This window comes from Coturnix japonica, chromosome 1 (assembly GCF_001577835.2).
Source record: "Coturnix japonica isolate 7356 chromosome 1, Coturnix japonica 2.1, whole genome shotgun sequence".
In the NCBI taxonomy this organism is placed as follows: Eukaryota; Metazoa; Chordata; class Aves; order Galliformes; family Phasianidae; genus Coturnix; species Coturnix japonica.
The window spans coordinates 37,309,389-37,328,253 of NC_029516.1; the positions used below are offsets into that span (position 1 = coordinate 37,309,389).

Here is an 18,865-nt window from a genome sequence, read left to right on the forward strand (position 1 = left end):
TTTATTAGAATTACTATGGTGAAAGATTTTTCTCAGTTCAAATCCATATCCTTCTCTCTCTCCCACTCTCTCTTGTTTTTTTTCTACACCTTGTAGTTCTATGGTCAATTCTGTGCATTTTTCTTAACTGCTAAATATATGAAATATAAGAACTGGTAAGGAAAATCTTGCGGTTAGTCTGGAAAAAATATCTCAGTGTTCTTCAAAGTAACAAGACCTCAAAATCTGATAACTCCTTAAAAACATTGTGAATCATTAAAAAGAAATTCTTAATTTTGTTTTCTTATTATGTATGTTCAGTTATAGGTTTAAACAGAAGTGGCATACCCAAACTAGGGGAAGGAAGTGTTGAATTGTGTACAAAGATTCTTAAAGTAGAATTGAGGTGTTTAGTTTTCTGCAGAGTACTTATGAGGTGGATTTTGCCTTGAGGATCTGAATTATGCTTTTGGAAGAATGTGTATTATTAGCAAAAAGGGCAGGACTTATACACAGCTTTGAAGTCTGTTTTAATAAGAGCAGCATAAACTGAAAAAGCATTGCTGATGTCTGTTGGACCCATTGTAACATCTTTATAAACACAAGAAAACACACTGATATCAATGTAATTACAGGTATCACAGAATCACAGAATCACAGAATGACCCGGGTTGGAAGGGACCTCAAGGATCATGTAGTTCCAACCCCCCTGCCTAGCAGGGCCACCAAACATACACATTTACTAGATCAGGTTGCCAGGGCCCTGTCCCCTGGTCTTGACACCTCCAAGGACGGGGCATCCACAACCTCACTGGGCAGCTGTTTCCAGGACCTAACCACACTTTAGTAAAAGACTTTCCCCTAACAATCCAACCTAAATCTTCCTCCTTCAACTTAAAACCATTTCCCCTAGTCCTGCTATTATCAGCCCTTTCGAAGAGGTTTGACTCCCCTCCTGGAGTAAGTTCCCTTAGGTATTGAAAGGCTGCAATGAGGTCACCTGCCAACCTCTCTTCTCCAGGCTGAACAACCAACTCCGTCAGCCTGTCCTCATAGGGGAGGTGCTCCACCCCTGATCATCTTTGTGGCCCTCCCTCTGGACCCTTTCAAAATCTCATATTCTTTTTTGTACCTGAGAATCCAACCTGGACACAGTACTCAGATGGGCCTCACAAGAGCAGAGTAGAGAGGGGACGATCACCTCCCTATCCCTGCTGACCACCCCTCTCCTGATGGAGCCCAGGATCCCGTTTGCTTTCGGGCTGCCAGAGCGCACTGCTGGCTCATGTTAGTTTTCATCTATCAGGACCCCTAGGTCTTTTTCAGCCGAGCTGCTCTCAAGGACAACTCCTCCCAGCCTGTACAGGTGCCTGGGTTTCTTCCGGCCCAAGTGCAAAACCTTGCACTTTGCCGTGTTGAACCTCATTAGGTTCACCCGAGCCCAGCTTTCCAGCTGTCAAGGTCCCTCTGAATGGCATCTGTTCCCTCCACCGTATCGACTGCACCACTCAGCTTGGTGTCATCAGCAAACTTGCTGAGGGTGCACTCCATTCCCTCGTCGATGTCATTAATAAAGATGTTAAAGAGCACCGGTCCCAAAGACAGACCCTTGAGGGACGCCGCTCGTTACCGGCCTCCACCTGGACATAGAAGCCATTGACCACCACCCTCGTCTGCTGCGGCCTTTCAACCAATTGCTTTATCCATCTAGTTGTCCACCCATCAAATCCACCTCCCTTCAATTGGAGATGAGGATGTGATGGGGGACCATGTCAAAGGCCTTGCTCAGGTCCAGGTAAATGACATCGGTCGCCTTCCCTTCATCCACCAACGCGTCACTCCATCATAGAAGCACAAGATTAGTTAGCATGACTTCCCCTGGTGAGACCATGCTGGCTGTCTCGGATCACATGCTTGTTCTTATGTGATCAAGCATGTTGTCCAGGAGGATCTGTTCATAATCTTCCAGGCACAGAGGTGAGACTCACCGGCCTGTAGTTACCCGGGTCGCCCTTGCTCCCCTTCTTTGTAATGGGGTGACGTGACCCTTCCTCCAATCATCCGGGACCTCACCTGACAGCCACGACTTCTCAAATATGATGGAGAGTGGCTCAGCAACCACCTCAGCCAGCTCCTTCAGGACCCTGGGATGCACGCCATCTGGCCCCATGAACTCTATACTCATTCAGTCTAAGGAGCACTCTCGGACTTGCTCTACCCTTACAGTGGGGAGGGATTTACCTCCTTGGTCCACATGGAGTATGGGGTGCAAGACTTAGGGACGTGAAAAAGACTAGAATCCTGGCCACCAGTGAAGACCGAGGTGAAGAACTCTTCAGCACTCAGCTTCTCTCTTCATCTGTTCGTAGCCATTTCTCGTTTTAATTTACCAGAGTAGGACGCCCATTTTGGCCTGTCTCTTCTGGCCAATGTACCTGTAGAAGGATTCTTGTTGTTTTTCACATCCCTCGCCAAGTTCAGTTCTGCCTGCGCCTTGGCTTTCCTGATCCCACATCTGCAAGTTCGGATGGCATCCCTGTATTCTTCCCGGGTGACACAGCCTTGTTTCCAGAGCTTGTACACCCCTTTCTTCACCCTCAGTTCTCTTAGCAGGTCAGGTAGTCAAATTTTTTTTCAGGTGGACATTTCATTCATGAATAAAAATGCTGGTTTGTCCTTTGTGTGGTGGAATTTCATATTTGTTTCATTTACTTCTTTGAGTTACAAAGCTTGAAAAGACATTCAGTAAGAAACTGGATGATGGAGAGATTTGGCAGTAGAGTGTGAATTTTTGTCTCCATGTTGGTCACTTGTCCCTAATCAGTTTTGCAGTCTACCATCTGCTCAATGAGTCATATTAAATGAGATTTGAGTAGTTTCTAATATTCTTGCCTGTACTAGTTCTAGTTCCCATCACAAATATATGATGCCATAACTGACATCCTTCCTACAAGTCTGCATAGACTTCCTTGAGATTCAGTACTGCTAAGAACTACTCCCTTTGGTGTAGTTATTTTACAAACAGAGGTACCACTGTGATTTATTCTTCAGTTAAGCTTTGCTACCTAGGCTTCTGGTCATGTATTCACATCACAGCTGGTGTATTTATGAGAGAAAAAATTCTTCTTCAGTAAGTTTTCAGATGTTAGAAGAGAGATGGTTTATAAGCTTGTTTCTTCTCATCTGTCATCTGATTTTTTTTTGGAACTAACCCTTCAGACTTTGTGCAACCCTTTGTCTAAGTGCTGAAACCAAACTACTGATAACGCTTCTGTGTCTCTTTCCCAGGAGAGAAAGGTGAGATGGCTGATAAAGTGAGGGACGGGAGTGGATGCCAATATAGATAGAAAAATCTTCTTAGTCAGTGAAATTGAGGGATGAGGGGTGAGAGGAGGGTGGTTTCAGACAAGTTCCAAAGTTTCAGCCAAAGCCAATTGTACTATTAAAAAAAAAAAAAAAAACAAATAACAACAACAAAAGCAGTAATATCTAACCCATAAAGTTCACAAATTCAGCTGTTTTACTTCCTGACTTAAATTCCAATATTGCGGCTTAATTTTAACCTTAGTCTTTTGCTTTCTTAAGCCTGCTGCCAGTATTAATGTTTGCTGAGAGCAGCATGGCATAATTCATTTATTCTCTTAGTGACAATCCTGACATCTGGGCCAGCTTCTTGTACCTTCTAAGTCTTTTACCTTCCAATGAGGAAATATGAAGCTGACCTGTGCCCAGTGTGTAGATTGCAGAGATTGTAAAATTGCTTGTTCATTATAGCAGGCTTCTGTTTCCCAGCTTTCAGCAAAAGCTTTTCAGGTTCATAGACAGGGACACCGAAACAAATGAACATTCTAGAAGGTAATCCATTGTTTTATTCATGTTATCTGGCCTTGATTCTGTCAAACACAAGCTAGCATCTCTGCACATGAAAAAGAATGTTTTCTAAATTCACGATTACCTGTCATGTCTTCTTTTCTTTTTTTTCCCCCTTTTCTTTTAATAATGGATTCTACAGCACGCATAAAATAAAGGCAACTAGGTCAGTTTAGTAGCTTAATAATGAAAACAAAAAGTGTTGTTTTTTGTTCCAACTTGAGTAATAATCTACATGGACAGTCTGGTCTATTAAGTTTGCTTGGAGCAGATAATTAAATAAGGTGATATCTCAAGGACTTTTCCAAGTTGAATTTTTCTATGATTCTATGTAACTTGTTTTGTTTTAATGCTGTAGATAGTTCCAACTCACTAAAATGCATTGTTCTGAATAAAGGCCCAAGTATACACCTAATTTAAAAACTTATTATTCTCTTTTATTGAAAAGAGATTTCAAAAGAGGATTTGCTCCTACTGGAATGGGTTACCTTTTGTAAAGTAATGAATTACATCATTTTTACAGCTTTAAAAAGATAAATCACAATTCATCCACTATGATAAAATTAAAATGATTGCAATTATGCCGTGAATGACAGATACTAATTCATGTCATCATCTATCCATTTGCATGTAGCAACTGTGGCTGCTGCTCCAAAGGGCAATTTAAATTTTAAATTCATTTTATGAGAGATTAAATGAACAGCAAGCAAAAGCAAATTCTATGCTATTTACTTTTACTTTTGCTAATTCTCGTGCTTTTGTATATTCTCAATATAAGCACATAAAATTTATAAATTATTTCATTCATAAGCTTTCGTATAGTCCAGAAAGTCTTAAAAGACAACATGATGTTATTTCTGTGTGAGTTTCTCTACCCTGCAAATGAATATCACTGACAGTTAGTAAGAAATATGTTTATTTCTAGAAATGGTTTAATAAATAGTTTGAAAAGTACTAATTCACAATGTACAGACAAATTCTTGAAGTAGTTTTTCTTTTTTCTTTTGAGATAAGAATTATGGGAAAATTGAAAATATAAGGTGTTACAAGTCCAGTCTCTAACAGGTCTTTAAGCAAACCTGAAAAAATAATATTTTCTTCTGTAAAGGCAACATAATTTTTGCTCATATATATCTGAAAATGTGGACTGATGCAAAATTGAGGAAACCCAATAAAATTAAAACATGAAATAAAAATCTAAATAAAACCAGCTTCCCTTCAACACCTCTCAAAACCTGCTGATGACTACTTCTTGTCCCACAGTAATAATTGGAAATGTTAGATGTAGCATTTCTGTACAAAATTGATTGTAGTTAAACATACTTTCTGAATAGCTGTAAAGATACATACATAAAAATCAAAATGCATTGTTCAGCTTGTTATAACTGGAATTTACTTTTTAATATAAACTGTATGCACAGAACACATAGTGCACACACACACACACACACAAAGGTTTGTCATTCATTCTTGAAGTATCTAAGTGGTGTATCTAAGTTTACTGCAAATGCATGTCTCAATTCTTGTTCAGTTTTCTGAGAACAAGAAATGATAGGTTGACTTCTTCTGTACATGCAGAAAATAACTCACCAACTCTAGGCTCCAGAGGAATGGCTAATGAATTTACAGTCTTACTGCCGGTATTATAAGTCACAGGTATTTCATGAGCCATATATTGGATAACGTTATATGTTTGCATCTGTAAATTACAGCTAACTGGGCTGCAATTTTCCTTAAAATATATTAGAACAGTAAAAAAATTGGTGGTTAAACAGCAGGTATGTAGTATCTCAACCAATGGATGAGTTGAAAGACAGACAGATGACAGGGGCTTAGCTTTTTTTGTTGTGCATTTTTTCAGAAGTGTGGTTGTTTAGGACTGCAATGTTTTAACATTATATATTTCTGATCATTTTTCATATCTTCAACTTGTTATGCTGCATAAATTGTTTGATAAATGTATCTGTCAATATGACGTGATAGTTAATCTAGCTGCTCTACAGTAGTACATGAGTCTAGAGTCATAGCACCTGGGTCTCATCCATTGCTTAGGTAATTTTTTTTTATATAACAAAGAAAAGCATTGTTTTTGTAAAAGGCTTTACAATTGTGAGGCTCCTGGTTCTAAGATAAAAATGAGTCTGTCAGAATGACAGTACCAGGTAAGGCCATGAGCATATGCTGTAATTCTTGTTCTGTTTTGTGAACAGACTTTCCAGGAGAAAAAGGGTTGGATATCTTGCAGAAAAGAAAAAAAAAAAAAACAAGTGAAAAAACAACCATGTGTAACTGAGGCTTTTATAATGCTATTTTCTCTTCTCACTTTAATTTGTTCTTAGAGAGAAGGCTGAGGAACCCTCCCTTCTTATGGCTGGCCTCTGCCATCAGGCAGTGCATGGATGTTTTAGTAGCACTCTAATCGGAGAAGCTTTACTTCCATTATAGATGTATTTGAAGATTTGTCTCATCTGTTCTGAGTGAAGCTGAGCCCACAAACCACTTCTCATAGCTTCCAGTAGTGCTTATAATCGCTGATGTACTTAGGGACAGCCCCATATTGTAACATTTATCATGTCACATACAGGAATTACAGGCTTTACTATATTTCTTTAGAAAAAAAATTGCAGTGTTTCTTGCATTTTATGCGGCTCCATGCAGTGCTGTTAATCTCCTTTTTTTAATGACTTGGAAAATCACCCAAAGTGCTGTAAGAAAAATTTACTTTGCCTTGTAAAATTTCTCTGTTACAGCTCCAAACCATATAAAATTAGTAATAATCACAGTAGAAGTTTCTTTAAAATCTAGAATATTTTATTTTAAAACACATTCTCCAAAGGACAATAATTACAAAGGATGACAAAGACTGGTTGAAGCTGGCACTGTTTTGAATTAAAATAAACAGAAGTACTGAAGAAATGAAAAGTAAATATATATATATATATGTTTTAGAATATATATATATATATGTTTTAGAATATTTACTTTTCTGTGAGTGGTGGTGTTTTTCCCTGATGCTGTTTGTTGCTTATTTTCCTGACAAACAAGAGAGACCAGAAAGTTATGCTGCCATTGTTGGTTAGCTGCTAAATTACTGAGAGTGCTACTATAAAATATCCCACAGTATTCAGTAATTGATGTAGTCCTTGAAAGTCATTTTAAAATTTGTGACAACTTAAAAATAAATGGAAGGCAGGAGGAATAGAAAGACATGGGACAGCATAGGCAAAGCGGAAGATAGCACAGTAATGAATAGATTAATTCAACAACTGTTATTTCTGTAATTGTTTGCTTGTTCCAGCATGGAAAGGAAATCTGTGTTTCTGTTGGAAAGCTCTATTATTTTTTATTTCTCTGTTTGATTGCTACCAATTGCTATTGACTTAACCAATTGGAAGGAAGCAGGGGCAAAGCAGTGCAGTCATGAACTCAGAAGCATCATGATTGTTTCTAAAAGTTAAATTCAAGTACGATTCCCTAAGACAGTTTAATAGTTCTTCTAATAATTTAATAATTCATGTAAATCATATTTTAATGGTTCCTCTAAATCAACATAATATGTATTTTTAGGAATATTTCTTTTAGGAATGAAAAATAAATGACTACGCGTATATAAATCTTCCACCTTTCAAAAGGGCATTTTCTGAATGATAAGATGAGCGAAGCTGATGGAGATTTCATTTTGGGAGGCTAAATCTCTTGGCTGTTTGCACTGTATCTAGGAAGATGTTTTAATCAAAATCAGATATATCACTTAAACTCCCATCATAACCGAGTATAAATGATGCTGAATCCTTCAGTAGGCTCTCCTCAGCAAATCCAGTGGGGCCAAACAATGGCTGCCTCTACTTCTCTGCTCTGTTTGAATTCTCTTTGGAATCTGACACAGACTATGTAATTTTTCTTGCCACTTTAAATCCCTTGTGGGTTAAAACTGATCCAAGCACAAAGCTTGGATTTAGTTCTGAAATTTGCAAAATGCCAGAAGTTGTTTTTGTTTGCAATTTAAAAGCAATTTGTTTGTAAGGGATGGGCAAGTCCCCCTCCAGTGTGGAAAGTCGTGTTTATTGACTTCAGAACCACGAGGCCTATTTTAATTAGGTTTTGTTATCTGGTGTGTCTGAAGCATTAACACCTCCAGGCAGAATGTCAGGATTTCCGAACTACAAATAGCTCAATAACTGGCATCTATTGGGCTTGTGTTTCTTCTGAGGTTGGCTGCATGCTGAAAGTATTGTGCCCAGAGATATACTTTTCAGTCCCCTTAGGACACGTTTGGCTACATGCCAATTATAACAGAACTAATTGTAAAACAGTATTTTCATTTAAATAGAAAATATCCATCTAACTAGTCGGTAAATTACTCTGGTGCACATATTCATATATGTAACCCCCAACTAACCTCCTTCAGGGATCTCATCTTCTGTATCTTATTTCTAACTTCCTCTAGACAGGAAAAAGGGGAGCCCTAAACTCCTTGCTTTACTCAACATAAATTTAAAGCTTGTTACAGAAAGCACTGCTGAAACAGGATGAACTGCTTTCATGAAAGAGAGATCTTTTTGTTAGGTTACATGGTGGGGAATAGCTGCCAGTCACCTGTTATTACTCCATGTGTAGTAATTTTGCCAGTAATCACAGAAAAATGCAAGATAGAAGCCAAATTTACTCTGGAAGAAATTTGTGGGGTTCAGAGAAAGTGGTATGTGGAGATAGTGAATTTATGCCCTACTGAATTGCTGGTGTAATATGAGTAGATATTAATATACTACTTTATCAGAAAATATAAAATATGGCTTACGATGGAACGGAAAAGAAAAAGCAAGCACCTAATGTGGAAATGTACTTAACATTTCATTACATATTCTTGAAATAAAATAATCTAAAGCTTAATGACCATGGTGAACATTTCAATATAGGTCTAGACAGTAAATAAATCACAATGTATGCAGTGGAATGTATTTTATTTTTGAAGTTTACTTAAGACTGTGAACACAGTCCCTTGGTGTTAACAGTGATTTTAAATGAAGTAAATAAATTTTAGACTTCGTGCTACCCAAAAAGAAATACTGAAAAGTATATATATACATATATATACTTATATATACTTATATATCTTAAATGACCTTCAAGAAATAATAATAATAATAATAATAATAATAATAATAATAATAATAATAATAATAATAATAATAATAATAATAATAATAAAACCTGTGCTTGTATTTCTTTTCTATATCATATTGAATGCTTTGGTAAAACCAGAATGTTTTTTGTATGACCCATAAAACAAGAAAATGGGTAAGAAATTGCTCTAATATATTATTACTTAATCAGATACATACTACTTTACTTGAAGAAAATATCACCTTAATATACTCAGAATCATGCCCCAAGCCAGTAAAGTTATGAGCTGTGCTTTAGATTCCTAAATCCATATGTAAGCAGTGATGTCACATTCAAAAATGCTTAAGCTCCAGTGGATTCCCACCAAAGTCAGTGCTTAAATCTCTGCTCTTTGGTTATCGTGACATTAATTATCCCCATAGATGTAGCCTCAAGAACCCACTTTATGTTATTACTTTCTAAAATAAACTTGGTTCATATAAAATTCCACTGACTTCAGGAGAAACTCAGGCCAGTGGATTTTTTAGTCAGCAGAAATACACCTATGTTTGAAGGAGGGGTAGGGCAATATATCTAAATAAAAGTGAGCCACTTAATGTGCAAATAGTGGTTCAAACAATATCAAGATACTGTACTGTACTGACTGTGTGGAGGGTGATTTCTTGAAGTAACCAACTAGATTACATAAACAGTATTCATGGACTTGCCTGTGTAAAGATCATGGTCCAGTGAAATGGCTATGGAAGTGAGCATCTGTTGTGATCATCATGATCATGACATGAGAGCATCAAATAAAGGTCATGTGAATATGTCACACTGGACAATAAATAAGAAAGTTGCCTTACACTGACTGTCAGATAAACATTTGCATATGGTGAATTATTAAACACAGGTTTACACACTAATTTCCTCCAAATTTCTTGTTGCCCATATATTGAGTTTAATGTACAATAAAAAGAAATGATATTGTCTTGGATTTATGAGAGAGCCATAAATTGGGAGTATCAGTGTTAGTATTTGTGATGTTTCTCAATGTGATCATCTAAAGAGATGGGGGAGGAAGCTTTTGTTTGAAAAGATAATATGTTTTACAGACCCACTGATATTAATTGGACAATGCTGAAAGAAGGGCTTTTGGAGGGCTGTAAACTCCACCCCCAACAGCTGTCTGTTTTTTTTATTTTTTTATTTTTTTCATAAAATGTAATAAACATTGCAAATGTTGCCTCATATATGCGTATTTTTTCTGGAGCAGCTGTTAATCATTAGAAGTCACTACTTCTTTGCCATGTCCAGTTATTTTTATTTTATTATGGTAAAGATGAGATGAAGAGGAGAGATTGGTCTCTTTGCTGCATGGGAGAATAGAAACAGATACATTTTGGACCTGCAATGTGAATAATGCAAGAACCATGTATTTCAGTGGGATTAGCACTTCACATGCAAGACATTCCCAAATAATTCAGAGTGATAAGTGAATATTTGTAGCAAAATGGGGGAAAATGAAGAATCTGCTGATTTAGATGCTAACATATTAGATTTTAAATTTATTTCTTAATAGTAGGAGGAAGAATGAAGATCTTGTATGTCAGTGACAGAGTGATGTAACTCTCTAACTAAAAACTTTCAAAGAGTTTATTGCTAAATTACTCACACATAGTTTAAGTTGTGTTTTTACCATCCTATGGAAAATTTTATGAAGCAAAAAGAAATGGTTGAGAAACAGATGTACAGGTCAGCAGTAACTTAAAGAAAGCTGAAACAAAGTCACAAGTTCAGGTCAAACATTTTTCCTCTCCTAGCATACTCTGTTATTGAGATGCGTGTCTAAAGAGAAACAGGAAATATTTAAAATAAATGTTTATGGCATAGTTCGCCAACAGTGAGGAAAGAATTGGAGAGAGCAGAAAAAAAATAGTAGCTTTGTCCTCAGTTTTAAAATATTTTAAGGATAAATGTAAGATATTTTACCTATCTGTCAGCTGATCTTTCTTTCTCCTTATAATCGTATGTTTTTTTGTAGGAAAGCCTTTTTTAGGAAATGCCTGACCATATTAGTAAGGTCAGACCCATTGTCTGGTCTCTAGTGAAGAAGCAGCCAAGGAAACAAAACCCCTTGTCTTAAAAATCAACTTCCCGAATTCATATTTAAATACTTAACTGTTTTGCTTCTGAAACCAGAAGCCACCAGTCTTTCTGATTTAAGTCTGTGTGGTGTGTGGAGAGAGGATATTTATGAAAGCCAGGACAACTGGTGTACTAGAGCCATCTGTCAGTCACATTTACTTTTTCACACTCAAGGTGATAACCATTGGCAATTCATCCTTATTTGTGCCTGGGAAAAATAATCAAGTTTTCTTTACTAATAGAAAACTTCTGGAAGTTTGTACACATTATAGGTATTAGAGTAAGATCCGGATCTGTTAAGGGTACAGTGTCAACACAGTCTTCTAAGCCGGTTTTTTAACTGTCTTAATTACAGATTCTTTCCTCAGCAGTGAGATTGTGATTCGTTGTTTTATGATCCTATATCATTATGTCTTAGTGAGCTGAGCAGCCATAAATATGCCAGTGCTTCTGTGCAGAGGATCTCCATTAGGGCTTGGGGTCGGACCACCTACTTATTTCTCCTGAGGAATCCAGTAGCTGTCTGATAGCACCTTTTCATTAGCTACTGACCTGGACTGGATGTGAACTGGTGACCAGCAGGTGAAAGGCATTTTGTGTCCCATTATGAATCCTTAGAGCCATCAAGTCCTTCTGTTAAAATCTTATGAATAACGTATTTATCCTTCAAATAAGTCTGCTAGCATGCAGTTGAAAACTTATATTTTTTGCTTTGTAAAGTTGCCAAAGCATGTGGTTGTGCATATACAACTGCACACCTCCTACTAGAAATTGGGAGGTTTCCAGTGGCTCTTAATGCCTACATCTGTGTAGGTCAATACACATAGCAGTGAACATGCACACAGAATGCCTTCTTGCACAAAGGTACTTTTCAGCTGTTTAAACAATTACTGTGGATTTTTGTTAAAAGCTATTTTCCCCCCTTATGCCATATGTTTTATTTAACTCTGAACCTGTATGATGGGAAAGGACAATTGCAGGGTTGCCATCTTAGTGTAACTACACAGTGCCTATGTTCTGTTATGGAAGTTAGATAGTTGAAAAAAGTTTATATGTACTAAGGGTTGTAGCCCAATACTGTCAAATGATTAGATTTTATATTATTTGACATGGAAAGAAAACTTATTAAATCTATGCTGAGATATAGCAGCAAACAGATGGCACCAAAAAGGACATTTTTAGATAATATGATACGAGCTTCCTTATAAGGCAAGACAATGTTTTGATCTTTTCTTTTTTCCCCCCACAAATGTGGATAAATGAAAATAATGGTCAACATGAACAAATGGGACTCTGCTGATCATTTTTAGTTAGTTTGTTTTATGTCTTGGGTAATGTAATGTAAGATTTTCCTTCCTTTTCCTGTTAATGAGTGTTTGGATCTGTTAACAGCTCAGTCCTTCTTTTGATACTATATATACTGGCACCTGTCATCATATTGTACTCCAGGGCTCATGCTCATGAAATTGGGTGCAATGTGCCATTCGGAAAATGCCAGAAAGAGGAGCAGTCAGGTATTTTTGGTGATCACAGTAAATGAAAATTAATCATGTTTGACAAATGTTTGTAGCCACCTATTTCTGTAGGCTGAAGCGACATATTTTTGACTGCATCTTATGTTCGAGAAATAGTCAAAGAGGCAGTGTGCAACCAGCTAAAAACTAATGATGATCATCTGTTTGGAAAAAAAACATAAAATAATAAAAAACAAAGGAGTGATGCAAAATGTACAAAAATTAATTCTGAGAATATATTCTGATACATGTGCTTGCTGCCTGTCATTTTGGAGCCTCGAGGCTGGGCTTACATATTTCATAGTACCTTTTGCCAGGCTAAAATGTGCTAGTCTTGAAGTTAATTGTGCAAATTTAGTGTTTAATTTTGTCCCTCCACATTCCTTGTTATTCAAATGCGAATTATTATTTTACATTTATCCAAATTTTCTATGTGTTTTCAATGGACAATGTGTCGTGTGCTTTTATTTCATTTCTTAAAGAAAAAAACAACACTACAATACAAGATAGAATGTTCTGTCATTTAGTTGCCCCATTTGTCTTTCAGAAGCGTTGTGGTTATGGTTTTAAGGTATATGGTTTCATTAAAGTAAGTTTGCTGAATAATCAGTCTGAACTCTTACTGCATGTGAGTGTTCCGATTGTGAAGTTATAATATTGGAAATGATAATTCTTCTTATATCTCAACCCAGATGCTGTCTTGAAAAATTTCCCGTTATCTTGGATTTGATAGAACCCGGTTTTGATATACTTCTTTCTGTGCCACAGAACTTCTTTCTCTCTTTTAATTTTCTTGTCTTTAAAGCCCTTGAGGGGAGTACTGAGAATCTGGAGCAGATGTAATCATGATCTGGCCTCATTATTATTCCTACATTAACTTGTGGGATAGTGTAGGATGTTTGCAGTGTCTATTTCCAGACCACAAAATTTGAGGAGGCCTATATCAGTAAAATTACAAGAAGGCCAACCTTGAGGTGCATAATACAGTGCCTTTCTACCACAGTGATTGAGCTTAAATGTTCCTCATTATGGAGGCCTTCTGTTTTCTAGTACAAACCACAGAAACTGATTTCACGGGGATAGGAATGAACAGGTCTCAGGTTATCTTTTTGAATAGATGTGGCTGATTCGTGTTTGAGTATGAGACTAGACTAATCCAGTGTCTCTGCGTTTGAGATTTTTTTTTTATGGAGAGAATAATGGCCACTTACAAATCTGCTCTGTCACCTTGTGTCCCAAAGTGCAGGTTTAGTATCTTGTTGATTTCTGGGGCAAGAAAATCTATTGTTTAGAATATCCCCATTCTTCCTACTATCATTTCTAGATTTTATTTGTTTTTGTGTTCTTTTTGTTTGGTTGCTTGGTTGGTTTTAATTACTGTTTTGTCTTAGCATTGGCCAGCATCTTTAAGAATTATATTTTTTAATTCTATCTGTTCATATTCTACAACTGACAGTACTTTTCATGAAATCTTAGTTTCCATATTAAAATTAGTACTATTTTCTATTTCTATTCCATAATTTGTCGTGTCTTTACAGCTGGATATGTATATTGCCATATTATTTCACAGAAACAAAGCATTCTTTTCCTCTTCCCTTCCCTTCCCTTCCCTTCCCGGGTATGACAGAATCTTCCTCCTAAATTCCCTTCTTACTTTAGCTTGGATCAGCAAAATGCTTATTCTCTTGCATGTCCAGAAAACTAGCATGGAGGTCCATGTTCACCCAAAACACTTCACAGTGTTTTTTTGCTGTATATATCTGCCGTTTACTTACTTCTTGGACACTGGTTATATCGGGCACATTTCTTCCTCAGTCTGGAGTTCTGCAACATAAAGTAGCAGACCTCAAAACCTTCTGTAACACTTAAGCATTGGTATTTGTTTTTCTCTAGTGCCTAGAATTTCAAAATTGTAACTGCATATCATGGCTCCATGTTGACACACTGTTCGAATTTTTTTTTTTTTTTAAGGGACGCAAGAGTGAGGCAGAGAAGTACTTTGTGAAGGCAATTCAGCTGGATCCTACCAAAGGAAACTGCTACATGCATTATGGTACGTTTTAGACAGATAGGGTTTCCATACATACCAGACTTGCTGTTAATCTCTGAGTGATTAAGGATTTGAAAAGCGCTATTGGCATAATACTTTCTTTAAAGGGGAAGAAACTAATCTACCATGTATGACTTCATCTCCATTTCAATTTCTTAATAACCGCAGAGGGAGAGGTGAAGATTTTCATATTTTGCATAGCTTTCCCCCTGTGAGGAGATTTCAGTGCTGCTGAAATTCCTGGGAAAGGAGAAAGGTGACTGCTGCCATATGTCGAAGTTTCATGGCCTGGAATACCATTAACAGTTAGTTTCAGCCTAACTTTGTTGGTGGCCATGCTTGGGCAACCAAAAATTTTACTTCTGTGCATGAGCTCTACTTGTCAGTGTGTCTGCGTTTTGTTGAAGACTTATGGGTCTTAAATCTACCTCCTTCTTCCCAGCATCTTTGTGTCTTGAAATGGATAAGTATTACAAAAGCTTTTGACAAGTTGACTATGTTATGTCATATTAAGGCATGAACCTGTTTAAATCACTCAGTTAATTTGAAGTTATCCTTGTAAGTTTGAATTGTTTTTAATAGCTGTGGGAAAAAAAAATAATAATAAAAAAAAAAAAATCCAATGTGATTACTCCCAAGGAGCCAAAAATATTTAACTTTATGGACTAATTTTCACTGTACTTTAAAACTGATAATACGTGAATCTATAAAAAATGCAAGTTACATAGTCCCAGCTGGAAAATATGGAAAGAAGTAATGAATTCCACTATAGTTAAGGAAAAAGGTAGGGAACCACAGGCATTCTGAGTGTGTCTTTGTATACTGTTTTAATTTCCTCTTCAATTTCTAACTAGTGAATGTAATATAGATGAAATGAATGGCCAAAACAGAAATTTAATCTCACATAATAATAGTATTTTTATTTTGTGTGATTTCCTTCTCTGAATTGCTCACACATTTTATTTTTGTTGGGTCCTATTCAGTGAAAAATTCTGCTTGTTAGACTCCCGTAATTAACGCATGCATTGTTACTTCGAATATGTCATGACTGTTTGTTAGTGTTTCATAATTTTGCATTATGGGCTGTTTCAGTTAGTGATGTTATGTTCTATTCATGCCAGTGCAGGTAAATTTGATAAGCACATAAGCTCCATTATTTCACTTGGATATTAGTATGGCTGATGATATCTCAAAGTAATGAGGAAAAGCTGCAGTACATTGTTTCTTGAAATCCTTCTCAAGCCCCCTTCCAGCCTTACTAATTAAGAAATTATCTTTTGTGATCAGAAATTCTATTTGAATACAAATTCAAAGGTATGTCTCAACAATTCATCATGACAATTGAAATTAAGAATGCAAGTACTTTATTAAAGATCTAGACTTTTTTATCTTCTCTTTCATTGCCCGATCAACTTGCCTGTCTTTTCCTGAAGTATTCCTTATGTGTCATTTCCAGTTTACCTGTACACTAAAAGCGAGGTTATTCAAATTATCATTCATGTCTGCTGTATTTTATTCTTCATTACCAGAACACAGCATTAAAAAAGTATATTGTTTCCTAATTAAGTCTATTCCCTAAAAGCTTTAGCTTTTACATGGTTTCCGTGTACTTCTGCAGTGGTCATTATGGCAAAATAAATGAGATTCTGCTTTGCAAATTGGCAGTGAAAGTCAAAACTTGGTGAGTGGTTGGAATACAGCTGTAAAATGTGATACTAAAGGGCTGTAGAGACAAGAAGTCTCACTGTACAAGCTACTCCATTATGGAGTATTTTATACATAGAGCTGTGTTGAATGCTAGTTATAAGTGTTCTTGTGATTACATAACTTCTGTACACTTCAAGAAATTCAGCAGTGTTATTCCATGTTTGTATCAAAGTGACTATGAGGAAGATATGCTTTACTTCTGCTTGGCTTACATGTCCATGTAGTACAGCTGATCTCAAAACCTTGTCATTTCAGGCACAAAACACTATAAATTTTGAAATAGACTGTCCTTACTTTTATTTTTCTTCTTTCCTTCTCTTCTCTGCCTTTTATTTTTTGTATTGATCAGGAATCTTTAGTGTGTATTACAAGGGACATTCCTAATAGTAAACAGGAATAGGTGATAAACACTGTAAGTGCATCTCTACATCCCATGTATTTTAGCACTTGGTTACAGGTATGTTCCATACCCTGTATGTCATATTGTGCATATATATATATATATATATATATATATATTCTCAGCATGAATGTGTTGGAACAGCAAGTAAAATAGTTGGCATTGATCCCTAATAAAACACATACTGCACTGAAAAGCCAAATGGCAAGAGCAGTCTATTGGGACACAGCAGTGTGTTGGTGGTGTAGCATGAATATAGACTGAAGATTATCCTCCAAGTGCACATGTATGCACACAATTATAGTTTCTGCTCCAAGGATGTGCAGATGTTATTTTTGACTTCTAAGTTTTTGGACTTTATTGGAACTATCAGAAATGACTGTTGACACACTTTATCTTTTAAGAGGCTTATACTTGTATTATAAGGTTCTTTAATTCAGACCATAATCCAAAGCTATTCTTATAAGATATGATTTTGTGCAGGAGTCAGCTCATTTGTTCCTGTGAAAATTGAGGTGAACAGCTTCCTGGATGCTCCTTGGGATAATACCACCACAACATATTTCTGTGCTAGTGTTACAAACAGCTTTGTGTAGATAACTTGCTGGCTTTGGATTTCAGTGCATTTAAAGCAGTGTTTCCCAAACTCAGTATAGCTGGAGATGTCTGAAAGGAGAACTAGTGGAAGGGTTTTAAGAGGTCTAAACTCTCTGCACTGCAGACATGATGCTGTTTCAAATCATTAGGAGAAGTGTCTTTTGCTCCAGTGACCAGAGACCATGGCAGCCCCCTCTGATACTGAAATGCAGGTGGCTGCTCATCTGTGCACTCTTTTTTTTTTTTTTCTTCTTCTTTTCTTCTCATATATCATTTATCTGAACATATGAACTTTGTCCAGACCCACTGTCTTACAAAGTGAGTCTTGATGGGTGATATGATATAAGCTACTCAGGTGCATAGTACATTGCCAGAAACATCTAGCAGATGGAATAGTTAAAATGCGTGTCAATTGGAAAGAAGAAATACAGTGGAGGAGGATGTAGAAGCATCAGTACAGTTTTTATGTGTTTATTTATTTTTAGTTCTCTGGCAATGAAAAACCTTTGGTTGTTTTTGTTTGCTTGTTTGTTTTTTTCCCATAACCTACGTGTTTTTAAACAAAACACTGTTGAAGTTATTTCAGGTATGAGATTTGAAAGTTTCTGTAAAACCTAAGATTTTTAGTAGGATATTTATAATATACATTTTCTGCTTAGAAAGCTTTAAAGTCAACAGTTTTGGTTAAACCATATTAGACTTAATAAGCACTTATTTTTTTTTGAACATTGGTTTTCTTCTTAGATGTGATGTGTGTTAACGTGTAGTTACATTGTTTAGAGTGCTGAAGCTTTGTGCCTTTGCTCTTCATTGCCTGAAGAACAGCCTAGGGAAATTTGATTTATCTCCCATATATGTAAGGAAAAATCTTCTGAAAAGTGTAATAATGAAAAAAGACATGTCCAAGTTGTATTGATACGAAGACCTGGCAATGAAATTTTAATGATTTCTTCACTTCAAGAGCTTCCTGCCAGTGGAACAAATGTTGCCTAAACTCATAGAAAGTTCAGTTCTTGATCAATGAAATGAATAAAACTGACTTTGCAATTTGTGATTTTAGTTAATGAATTGTCCATTTTAGACTGACAGGTTGGCAAAATGCAGTATATGCTGAGTAATAAATAAAACTGAGTTCCTGAATCTGCTCTTTTGGGAACACCAGATGCTACATAGCGATTGTGTGCTGAGAAATTAAATTCAGTGATGAAATGGGGTCAGGGCCAACCAGATGCAATATTCACATTACTAAGTCACTTTGCCAGCTTTCTTAGTATGCATGCACAAACCTTTCTGCAAATGAAATGTGGAGTGGTTTGTTGTTTGTTCGTTTGTTTGCTTGCTTTTTTAAACTGTATGGGAGTATTAAATATATCATAATTTTGCAGGTAAAAACAAGCTTATGATGCTAAAGCAACGTATCTTCTTAGAACGTGTACTTTCTGAAGGAAAAAAACAATAAAAAAATGTCTCCATTTTGAGCATACAGTGCCATCAGAC

The 18,865-nt window shown here is 36.4% G+C and overlaps 1 protein-coding gene across 4 annotated transcripts in view; it reads left to right on the forward strand.

Annotated features, from left to right (window-relative positions):
* TMTC2 (transmembrane O-mannosyltransferase targeting cadherins 2) overlaps positions 1 to 18,865 on the forward strand; it is a 241,980-nt gene that overhangs the window by 188,069 nt on the left and 35,046 nt on the right. For all 4 annotated transcript variants that reach the window (XM_015857482.2, XM_015857488.2, XM_015857497.2 and 1 more), the window contains one exon: positions 14,586 to 14,667. In XM_015857482.2, coding sequence (XP_015712968.1) covers positions 14,586 to 14,667 — 82 coding nt within the window. The remainder of the gene's footprint in view (positions 1 to 14,585; positions 14,668 to 18,865) is intronic.